Consider the following 11,472-nt stretch of genomic DNA (forward strand, 5'->3'; position numbering starts at 1 on the left):
CGTGTAGAATTTCTGGCGTGTTAAAGAGGAGGGAGTGGGTGTACATGGAGAAATGTCCATGGTCAATGCTGGAGACTGAGTTAGCTGTGAGAGTGGCAGCAGCCACAAAGCATGCTTTCCTGTATTTCTGAGAAAAACTTGCAGTGTTTGTGTAGAGCGCCTTACTGGAAGACTGGGAAGTGACATTTTGTTGTGTACAGAACCAGTCTGATCCATTAAAGTTGACAGCTGTACCTCCTTGTAATGTTGGAGTGGGATCATTAAAGGACTGACATATGGGTGGAAGTCTGTGCGTCCTGTTCAGCAGATCAGAGTCAGTTGGCCTGGGTAACCCTTCTGAGATACTGAATCAATTAAGTCGTCTTTGCAAAGGAGAAACAGCATCAGGATTGCAAGGGACCTCACAAAGTCTTCAGCTAGCTGCTCTGCCCAGAGCAGGGCCAACTTTAAAGACAGATCATTTTGCTCAGGGCTTTTCCCTAGAAACATCCAGTCTTCTAGACTGAATCATAGACTGCCTCCAAGGATGGGAGGCTGCACAACCCCTCTGGGCAATCTGTTCCACTGTGTCACTGTCCGTTATTCAAAGAAAGATATTTCAGTTTCATGAGCACAGGGGATGCCACAGAGTTGTGAGCTGACTATGCATGTGCACAGGACTACGTTGAACTTGCCCATATCTCTATTGGGATACCTGGTTTGCCCTGTGGAGTGATGTCTGACCAAACTTTAGCAGCTCTGGAAAAAATAATTGAGTTTGAATTTCCCCTCCGAGTAGTCTGGCACAGTTCACATGATATAGTCATCCTTAGAACACAAGTTCTCCTTGCTGTAGTTAACACACTGTTCTGACAGCTAGCTGAACAATATTGCTTCCATTTATTTTTTCAGTGTGTATTCTATATTGGATACACTGTCCTGCTCCTCAATAACCAACTGTTGTTTCTCTTCACAGAGGATCACATGTATACAAAGATAAACAGGTTCCTTCTGTCACATCAGTATTTGGACCTGAGGAAAGTACCAGGGTTTTTCCAGCTTTTCTACAGTTTCGATTTTGAGGTAACTTAAGAATCCCATCATAGATATCCACTTCTTCCAAGAAGACTAGAAAAAAGACACAAAAATACAATCGAATCTTGATAATTAATTAGATCGTTGCTCTGTGTTATATTTGAATGGGAAGTATTATTTCTGACTTTCTTTTTTTTCCTTTTTTTTTCTTTTTAATAAGAGCAGATAACGAAGAGTTGTGCTGTGTACTGTATAGTACAACAAGCAGAATGTTCTACCCCAGCTAATTCAATTCATGTTAGAGTTTAATAATTTAAACTGGAGTTTGATTGAGATGTTTTAGGAATAGCAACTTTTACAAGTCCCATTGTCAGTACATGTTCGGGCTGTAGCATAACTGTAGTTGTTGGATGTTATTACTGATTAAATGCAATGGAGATGAAAGTTGAGAAGTCCAAGAGAAGCTGTTGAGTGCTATGCTGGCATTCCCAGGCAACTGCTTTGTTGTGCTTAATGAGCAGCTATCATTCTGAAATGTCTGATGGTGCTCTTTTTTGTGACTTGTAGCACAAAACAGAGCGTGACTGGGTTCTCAGACTTCTTGGGGAAGGGCTGCGTGATAAACACTGCTACCAGCTCTATGACTACCAGAGGATTTTCCATGTCATTCTTTCCTTTTTCAACAGTCCTTTGTGTGATGAAGGCTCTCAGGTAGGAATGTAAAGATATATAAATAAAATGATAAATAAAATGGTGTTGTTTGAAGATCTTAAATACAAAGAAGAACAGATCAGTTGACTCTTCCCTTTCCCTCTTGAAAATTTGTTTGTTGTTGATTATGTATGTGTTGAGGAGGGAAATACTTTTGTCTAAACCAGTCACATACAGGGCCCCTGAAATTCGAAGAGGTTGCTGCCCGTGTGGCACAGGCTGCCCAAAGAAGCTGTGGGTGCCTGTCCCTGCAGGTATTCAAGACCAGGCTGGATGGGGGCCCTTCACTCACTTTCGTTAGCTGATGGTCTAGCTCCACAGTCTTATTTCTTCTGCTTTGTGGAGGACATTGCAGACTTCAGCTTTGTTGATACTGTCTGGGTCTTTTTTTTATTAGGTGTGTTTATTCCCTAACTAGCATGCTATCTGTACAGCGCTTTAAGAAGAAGGAAGTTCAGAGGCCAGCAGTTCTTATGGTCGTAATAAATCCACCCTTAGAAATCATCTCTGTTAAGAGTATCTCGCTTAGCTATGAAAATTGGACAGAGAGAAAGCTGTCTTGCTCCTTAAAGGCTTCCTTAAAGATGAGTGTCTTTGTGTGTGAAACCTTGGAAAGAGAACATCTTTTGTTCCCTGAACACGTGGTGTTTGGGAATATATTTTAAGTTGATTAGATTCCGGATACTGGTCAAATTGCTAATTACATCCTTCCGAGAGATGGAGAGTAATTAGATGTTGACTGTGTTCTAATTTTGTAAAAGAAAAAATTATATTTTCTGTTTCAGAGTCACATTCTAGAGGTGCTACAAAATGCTGCCTCTGTCACCAGAGCTGCTTATGAGTTGATACAGGACCACAGCCTCCTAACCTGGATACTGCACATCTTAGAGAAAAGGTAACTAGGGAAATACTGGTGCAATGAGGACAGTTCTGCTGTCCCACGTGCAGGAAGTAATTACACAACTGAATATGAAAACAAAGGGTGGCAGGTACAGAAACGGCTCTGTCAGTGGTTGTGGTATTTGGCACCTAGGGCCATACTGGCAGAACTTGCTGCTCTGAAATGTTTCCTTGTGTGTCTAAAAACAAAATCAAGGCACTTTCACATTGCAGTAGTGAAACACATGTTTCTGAAAAACTTAAACAGTTATTTTGTGTACCTGAATTTCTGCAATACCCACACCTCACACCTTGGTGTAGGACCTCTGACAGAGTAACACTCCAGTTACTTCTCCCAGACATGTGCACACATGTGCATGTGTGTATGCACAGTCTCCTTTGCATAGACTGTTCTGGCAGGTTCAAGCCAGTTGTCAGGATCATCTGTGCTGTGATCAGCCTGAACAGGTCTCAGTGAACACCCCATGATGGTAACAGCGTAGTGCATAGAGTTCTCAAGAGCTGGTAATAGGGACAGCTACCTCTTTTTGGTACAATTTGGTACATTTGGAAGAGTGTAAATTTGGCCTTTGGCACCCAGTGGTTACTTGCTGGTTGTACTTTTGATGAGTATTCTTGCATCCTCTGTGCAAAAATGTGATTGCTTTTTTCTTCCTTTTTTAAATTTTTCCTCCTTAATAAATGTGGCTCTGATACTGTGCTGTAAGCATTGCTGTTATTGCTGAAAGCCTTAGGAATATAAGGACCCAAGATGTCTTGAACTCCTTGCTTTAAGGAAATGGTGGCAGTGGCTGCAAATGAATGGGTTGCCTGGCAAAGCTTTGTAATGAAAGGTCTAAGCCAGCAGTCCCTTGTCTTGTGCAAGGGCTGGGATGCACTGCTGTTCCTCAACAGCAGTGTGGCAGGAGGAGGTGCTGGATGTTTCCCTTGTCTTCTGAGGAGGGGCAGCAGCCTGGTTCTCCACTGCTGGGGCTTCATGGGCCTCCCAGCCTTGATAGGTCATGGCTGTGAGGTGGCTGCTCCCAGTGTGCACCAGAATATGACCCCCTCTGCGAGACAGACTGGTTGCCAGTTAGAGTCCGTATTCCCTATGGATATTTATTCCTTTGTTTGTTTGTCTGCCAGGTTTCTGGAAAACAAGCTGCTAAACAGACTCATTTCCTTAGTCCATACTCTGTGGCTAACAAATGTAGGAGCCAAGAGAGAAAGCAAGAAGAAGCCACTGGAAAACAGGAAGCTTCTTCCTATTCAGCTTGTAAACGAATTTCTGTACGTTTTGATAGCTTTAGTTAAACTCATTCGGTAAGTGGGGTTTTTTTTGTGGTTGTTTTTATTTTTACATCAGTTTGCATATCGTCCTCTGTCCAGTCAAAATTTATGAGGGCTGAGAGAATGTCTCGATCTCTGATGAGTGTAATGCTCTTCTCCCTTTCAGTCTGAATGTTAACTCATGAACCTCAGTGGGATTTTCAAGAAGATTCAGCTGCTGTGATGTACTGGGAACAAAATGACAGTTGTTGCATAGTTACCATCAAGTTCTACATCCTTACTAATTTGCTGTTTTTAAGCTGCTTTTTACTTTGGTTTAGCACCTGCATTTAGTAGTGCTGCTTGCTGCAGGAATCTTTCATGCTTTCCAGAGTGTTGGACTCTCTATGCATCTGACCCATGCCCGTAAATTATACAAGGAGAGGTCATGCAAGGTTCTACACAACAGTGTTAAGTAGGTGTCAGTCCCTTCTTTGCAGACCCAGCATACTCAGTGAGTCCACACACAGCAGCTGCAGCAGGGAGAGCAGTAAGCAAGCAGTTGTGTTTGGGTTCCTGATGGCACCCGCAGCTCTTCATGCAGACAGTTATTGCCACAACATGGAGAGGTTGTGCTTACTTTCTCAAAGTTTTGAAGATACATGCAAAATAAGAAAGTGTAGATGAAGTGCTCTGGATTCTTCCTTGTGTGCCATCTGCCTTTGGCTCTTACAGGTGGGAGGGCAAAGGCTGTGTTCTTTGAGCTGTATTCCAGACCCCAGTGGTGTGAAGCTCTGGGGACTCAGTGGCAATGAAGTTAATACTGGTACCTTGAGAATCAGGAATGTACATCTGGAAAACTGTAGGAGGGGGGTGGACAGAGGAAAATGTGTGGTTATTATTGCATTTTACTTGTTAGCATGAAGAAAAATACATGGTAATTCTGTTTCTATTTTTATAGGACTAATCTAGATCGAGCCAGGCTGGTGCAGTTTTTCACTACATTCAGTTCTGTGCTGAGATATCGTGCTCTTGTTATCGAGGCCTTTAAAGAAATGAGTCGATTCACTGTGAATGACAGTGTTCTCTCAAACAAAGAGATCCTGCTGCTCTTGCATAAGTGGAGCATCATTGAAAAAGACCTGCAGCTCCAAGAGGATGTGCAGAATCTTATTCAGAAATACCAGTTCAAAGAATTGCTTAGTAAGTACTAACAATATTTAAGAAAATTAATATTTCTGGGGTTGCTGTCTGCTAACCATGCAAGTTGGGCAGCCTTCCTAGAAAGAATCAGTAATAACTACAGTCAATCAGATGCAGCTTAGGGGAGGAGAAATGAAAATGTGAAGCCAATTTTCAGATATTTATTACAGTGATTTAATTTTAGCACAACTCTGACAGCCTTAGAACAATCAATTTTCAAAAAGTGAAAGAGCTTTAAAATAAAACCCAGTTGCAGATTTAGTTTGCTTGATATGTGAAAAATTCACATCCTACACTTGTCAGCCACACTCAGTCGGGATGCAGCTATGTTAGAGCAGGGCAGGCTTGGCTCCTTTAGCCTGCAGTGTTAAAAGGCAATGTAACTATGCTGGTGTCTCCTTCCTTGTGCTGGTGCTTGCTAAACCACCACTAGCATAAGGAATTGCGTTCTGTGAATTGAATCACAGAACGGTTTGGGCAGAAAGGGGTCTCAAAGCCCACGCAGCCCCAACCTGCTGCCCAGGGCTTCATCCAGCCTGGCCTTGAGCACATCCAGTGATGGGGCACCACAGTTTCTCTGGGCAAATAACGTAGCCTTACTGGCAAAACTGCATCTTGTAGACCTCTGAAATGCTGCCATGACTTCATGGAGCTTTGAGCCAGGGCCTCAGTGGGCTTACTGTTTATCTCAAAGTTAGGTGATCCAGTTCAGAACAGTGTTTCAGACTAGGAGTCACTGTAGCCTGTTTGCTCTGAATCATGTAGGCTGTTAAATGAGGCTACTGCTTACCCTTTTAGCAAATGAAACAACATGTGATCCAGTCTTTCCTGAGTAATTTTGTACAAAGAAGTCCTTTGGAGGACCGGGTGTTTGTCGTGATGTTTTTCTTCTCACAGAAAGCATTAAAGAAAAGAACAAATCCCAAGCCTCATCTCATCATCACACTCAGAAAAGAAGAAAGGTAGATGGAGAAGACAGCATGGCTGCAGACCTGAACATCTCCGAGCTGGAGAAATGCAGAGAGGATCTGAATGTCATATTTGCCCACTGGGAGCCCGTTTACTCAGCGCTGCCTACCAAACATCCAGAGGAACCCCTCAAATCTGCTGACCTTCCAGATGAAGCAGTCAGACTCACCTGTGCATCCGCATACCTAGTAACTAAATGGCAGGTGAAGTCCATGGTTGAACACAGCCTCAATATGCAGAACGTTTCGTTAATTCTGCGGTGGCTGCAGAACTGCATCTTGCCACACCCAGTGGCAGTGCAGGAGGTGCTCAGGGATGAGACCCTGAGGAACAACATCTTCAAATTTTACACTCGGATCTGTGAGGCCAGCAGTGGGGCAGCGGGACACTTAGGAGAGCTCTGTTTGTTCAGTTTGATCATGCTTCACCTGATGGATGCTCAGGGCCTGACTAACAACAGCTGTCATGAGCTTGTAAAAACGTTGTGCCAGTCAGCAATGACAGAAGAGGATGCAAACAAGAAAGGTAACTTGCCTTTTCTTTCTCAATCATGTTATGAGGCAGAGTCGTGATAGAAAATAGGTTGTGCCTTGAGTATTTTTATACATCAGAGCTGCAGTTCTGTGTCCATTGGTGCTCAACACTTGGACAGCACGAGAGCTGTGTGTCAGGTGGTGTGGGCACATGGGTTGGCAGAACAGAATGTAGCTGTGCTGTCAGGGTTTCTGGTTGTACAACACTTGTACTCCCTAAAAGAAACTTTCCCTTCTAGGATTTTAGGAGAGTTGAATGAGGTGTACATAAAATGTAACTCGAAGGGGAAAAATAGTCTGCAACAAATGGGTTCTGATCCAAATACTGTTCATTGTTCCCACTGGATTGCAAAAGGCACAGGTCAGATTCCAGACCTTTTTATTTAAAGATGTTGGCAGAGTGTGATAACAAGAAACTGTTTTCTTTCCTTAATATGGGAAAGATAGTTGGGTTCGTACGAGTGAATAACTCATACGTATTCCATCTAGAAAAGGGTTGGGAAGCTTTTAAAATATAGTTCTCTAGGTAAAGTGGATTATTTTGTTACTGCTACATGGAACTAGAAACATATTTGTTCTGATTGTTTGCTGTTTATTCTTCTACAGCTGTTTCCGTATTCCTGACTTCTGTTTACATTGGGGACATATGGCTCGGAGCACAGGAGCCAGATATGTTAATAACCCATGTCAAATTGATCTGCAGTAGTACAGGTGATAAATTACATGATGATGATGTGGAAACTGATAAACAAGGAGAAGAAGCTATTGTGCATCTTTGCAGAACCCTTTCCTCAGCTGCACTGGGACATTGATTCAGCAAACTGACACTTAAGTCTGCCACCGTTGCTGTGAGCCATGAAACCCTCCTGAACTGTTCTTCACTCGAAACTAACTTCTGTCATAAAGATCAATATTTTATTAGTGTGCAAACTCGGAGGAGGAGGAGCGATTCATCATTCCCATATTTTTTTCCTTTCCTTCTACAGGGATGAGACACAATGTTATTTACATCATTTTTATTGCATGCATTTTTAATGTTATGAAGAACCAAAGAAAACTGGTTAGTCCATCACCTCTGGACTGTATTTCAGCCCCTGTGCAATTAAAACTCATCCTCTCTGTGACGTAGGATGTTGAACAATGACTGCAGCACTTCACTACAGTCTGGTGCAAAAAGTGAAGGTTTAGCCACGATGTCTTACTGTTTGCTGAAGAACCATTTCTTTCAGGACGCTTGATACTAAAACAGATGGTGCCGAGCTCTTGGGATCATAATGGTCAAGGATTCTTCTCATTTTTAGATTGCTTTTGAAAGCAATGCTATTGGAGCCAGCCTGTTTTTATTCTCTTTTCTGTTGGTGTTGTTTTATGGTTGTGGGGGGTTTTTTTAAGTAGTTTTTTAATTCAAAAATGCACTGCCCATCACCACTGCTGCAACGTTCAGCAAAGACTCTCCATTCTGAGAAGATGAGAGAGACAGAGCTAAGACCCAAATGACTTGCTGGTGAATGATAAAACGTGTGTTTTATTGGGAATTCTCTGTGAAGTGTGATAAATGCTTCTCGAGCGTGGTCTCGAGAGCAGTTTAACACATCGTTCCAGACATGCAAACAGGCAGAGCCTGAACTCGAACCTTTGAAATGTAAAACAGGATTTATTAAATTGACTCATGAATATGTCCCATGCCCAGGTGCTCTGTACAGGTTCTGCGCTGGGGAAAAGTTCTAAGTGCACACTCCTTGTGATCTTTCTATACTGTGCTTTTTTAAGAATAAAAGAATGTGAGATGCAAACTTCTGCGTGCTGGCATCCTTGTCCTAAAGAAGCCATAATATGTCTTATTGAGACTTGATTTGAAAATAAAAAATATTCTATTGAAAAAGCTGTACAAGCCGAGTAGAGGCTGAAGCGTGGGATGATATTAATATAGAATCACTGGAGTGCAACATCAAGAAATGTTCTTTGCAAAGAAAAGATGTATTTCACCTAATTTAAAAACACGGAACAGACAAAATGAAAGCAGAGGAGCTGCACGAGGCAGGATGTGAAAGCGAGGCCTGGAGATGGAGCTAAATGGAAAGAAGCCATCTCGTCTGACTGGGAAAGGAGATAGTCGTGGCACGCAGGAGAAGAGTTTTTCAGCTGTCTCGAGGGACTGATCACATCTAGCAGTGGTTTTAATACGATCTGTTTGAGAGAATTAAAGAAATGAAAAAAAAACATTCAAATTATAAAAGTTTGTAATGCAAAAATATATTTTTCTCTTGTAACTAGAGAAATTCAATCACTGCCCAGATCTGTAAATTAAATTTCCCCCAAGTCATGTCTGTTTTGCCCCAGTGCTAACTGCTAAGCAGTCGCCCTGTCTTAATTTTGACCCATGGGGCAGTGAGAGAGCAGCTGGATGGGTGGCTGCCTGCAGCCCTAGGCCAACCCACCGCAATAGCTGATGTACTGCAGGGCAGTGGTGGAGTACAGTAGATCTTCCCAAGCACTTCTAAGGGAGCAAAACCCAAAGTCTTAATGCCACAACCCCTTTGTTACGCTGTCTGCCAGCAAGGTTTAGGTGAATGTTTTTGGGTGTGTACCTCTGGTTCCTAATACCTTTTTACGTGCCACGTTTGCTTAAGAAGATGGTGCAACTGTGTTACTTGCAGGAGCAGAATTTATTTGATGAAGCTCATCCACATGGAAGAATAATTCATGAATTAAGACTTGCTTGTGGAAGTAAGTGCATCGGATGCCAACAGGCATGCTCGATTACTTCTGCTTAAACAGCTAAGGGTGCATCCTTAAGTAATGGTTTCCTGATGGCCTTAAGCATTCAGAATGGCCCAGTTGGGATTAACATCTTCCTGGTTTTATTGTTTTGTTACTATCTCTGATACTGTTAATACCAAAATAGTCAAGGTTGGAGGGGAGGATTCCTCATACACGTTTTTATTTATAAATGGTTGTTTTGGAAACAAAAGTTAACGCAAACAACCTGACAAGGTAAAGCTACTGCTCTACCGTGGGAAAAATACAGAGCTTGTGTCTTCTTCTCTGGGGATATTCAAGACCCACATGGACGCTTTCCTGTGTGACCTGCTGTAAGGAACTTGCTTTAGCAGGGGTTGGACTCCATGGTCTCCACAGGTCCCTTCCAAACCCTATGATTCTGTGATTCTCAGTAAAGAGATGTAGCTCTGCATGTGGGAACTTTTAAAAATGGCTCCGTCTCACATTGCTTCTGTGTGCTTCAATATAGTCTAATAATGGAGCAATTAAGAGATTGTTAATAAGTCCTTCTGGAAATAATGATCAAATATCTTCAAAAAAAGCCCCACACAGATGGCTAGCAGGTGAGTGATTTGTGACTGTGAACTGCTGCCAATGTATTCAAAATGAATTTCAATATTTCAAAATGAAATAGATGGTGAGTCATTATCTTCAGAGGTTAAGCCTGAACGGAATAAATTACGGAGAGGATTAAGTGGAAAACTTGCCCCCTATATGAGCCTATATTTTAAAACAAGGAGTTTCTACAGTTTCATATGAGTCATTTGTTTTGTTGTTGTCCTTCAGATGAGAACCATGTGGATGAAACTTGAGAGTGTGCTGCAGCGTGCCCAGCAGCCTGCCCGCATTGCGAGGACAGGCCTTTCTCCCAAATGCACAGGAAATCAGCAAAGCCAACAGCCACAAAGAATATATTGCTCCCCATGGTACGGGGTGTACAGTAGGCACCTGCAGGTTTGAGTGCATGTGGGACTACTTGGGTTGTCAAGTGAATCTCAGCTCCATGATGGGCAGCTGGTGCTGGTGTTGGAAGGAAAGGACTTCAAAGCAGTGTGAGCAACTGTGTGGAGTGATGTCACATTTGGGGAATAAGGCTTTTATGGGAGTCAGTTATGTCTTTGAGCCAACACTGTGAGCTGCTTTGGGTTGCGCTTTGTTGGCCAACGGATGCAGCGTTTCAACAGGGCATGGATGCTGTAGGCTGCAGAGAAGTCTGAGGGTAGACACAATTTGCAGTGGGACAGCTGCTGCCACACGTGAAATTATCACCCCTTTTAAGGTATCAGGAGCTTTGTTGTCAGTGGAAGGCAGTCTGGCCTTCACCACAAATGTTCGCTTACGTCTTCCGAAGGAACTACTTATCCTCTAGCAAGTGGTAAATGTTTCTGAGAGGTGGGGAAGGCTGCTGAGGCCATCTGGTTTGGCTGAAGGAAAATTTTAGCTCTCTGATATATCTCTGTCCTTAGTTACTGAGGTGTTTCCTCATTATCTTCATGTATCCATGACTCAGCAGGCTTGAACCCTCACTGCCCAATACCAATGGCGGTCAATTTGTTCAAAAAGTGAACTTCAGAAGAATTTATCTCAGACATTTATGAAAATGGGAGTTTTAAAAACCAACACAACTACAAATACATACTTTGTGGTTTGGTCTCTCTTGTGTTTAGGGTTTGGTTAACACAGCCCAACATACCCACGTTCCCCAGATGCAGCATAAAGCTACTCTGCCACCGCTTCACTTTAGGAGTTCCTGCTACCTGCTTGGTGAGGTGGAAGTGCTACATTTTTCTCTTGTGCTGTCCTCAGACAAGTAGTTTGTTAACGAAGTCTTTTTATTACTGCAGCCCTCATTGCCTTCCTGACTCTGCAATCCTGGTCATGCATTTACTGTAGCTCTAAGGGTTTCTCACTCTCTTGGACCTTTGCCTGACTTTGGTGGTGCTCCAGGGCCGAAAGGGGTGAGAGTGTGAGTGGCCCTTCCTCCTCTGCTCCACCAGAGCTGAACTTGTCCTCTTCACCTCATGGAAAAACTTCTGTGGCCCTCACAGAGGGCTCTAGATTCTGTTAGAATATTTTTCAGCCCTAGCTGAAAGCAAGCAGCTTGAGCAGAAAT

General features: G+C 42.9%; 1 protein-coding gene across 1 annotated transcript in view; it reads left to right on the forward strand.

Moving 5' to 3' along the window:
* Positions 1–7,424, forward strand: part of URB1 (URB1 ribosome biogenesis homolog) — a 42,756-nt gene extending 35,332 nt beyond the window's left edge. Inside the window, exons 33-39 of the mRNA XM_065741787.1 lie at positions 956–1,062; positions 1,582–1,725; positions 2,511–2,620; positions 3,751–3,927; positions 4,835–5,076; positions 5,974–6,570; positions 7,185–7,424. Coding sequence (XP_065597859.1) covers positions 956–1,062; positions 1,582–1,725; positions 2,511–2,620; positions 3,751–3,927; positions 4,835–5,076; positions 5,974–6,570; positions 7,185–7,390 — 1,583 coding nt within the window. The 3' untranslated portion in view covers positions 7,391–7,424. The remainder of the gene's footprint in view (positions 1–955; positions 1,063–1,581; positions 1,726–2,510; positions 2,621–3,750; positions 3,928–4,834; positions 5,077–5,973; positions 6,571–7,184) is intronic.
* The last annotated feature ends 4,048 nt before the right edge of the window (positions 7,425–11,472 follow it).

Source organism: Cyrtonyx montezumae, unplaced genomic scaffold, assembly GCF_038088225.1.
Source record: "Cyrtonyx montezumae isolate F1298 unplaced genomic scaffold, pur_monq_1.0 scaffold_3, whole genome shotgun sequence".
NCBI classification, from domain to species: domain Eukaryota; kingdom Metazoa; phylum Chordata; class Aves; order Galliformes; family Odontophoridae; genus Cyrtonyx; species Cyrtonyx montezumae.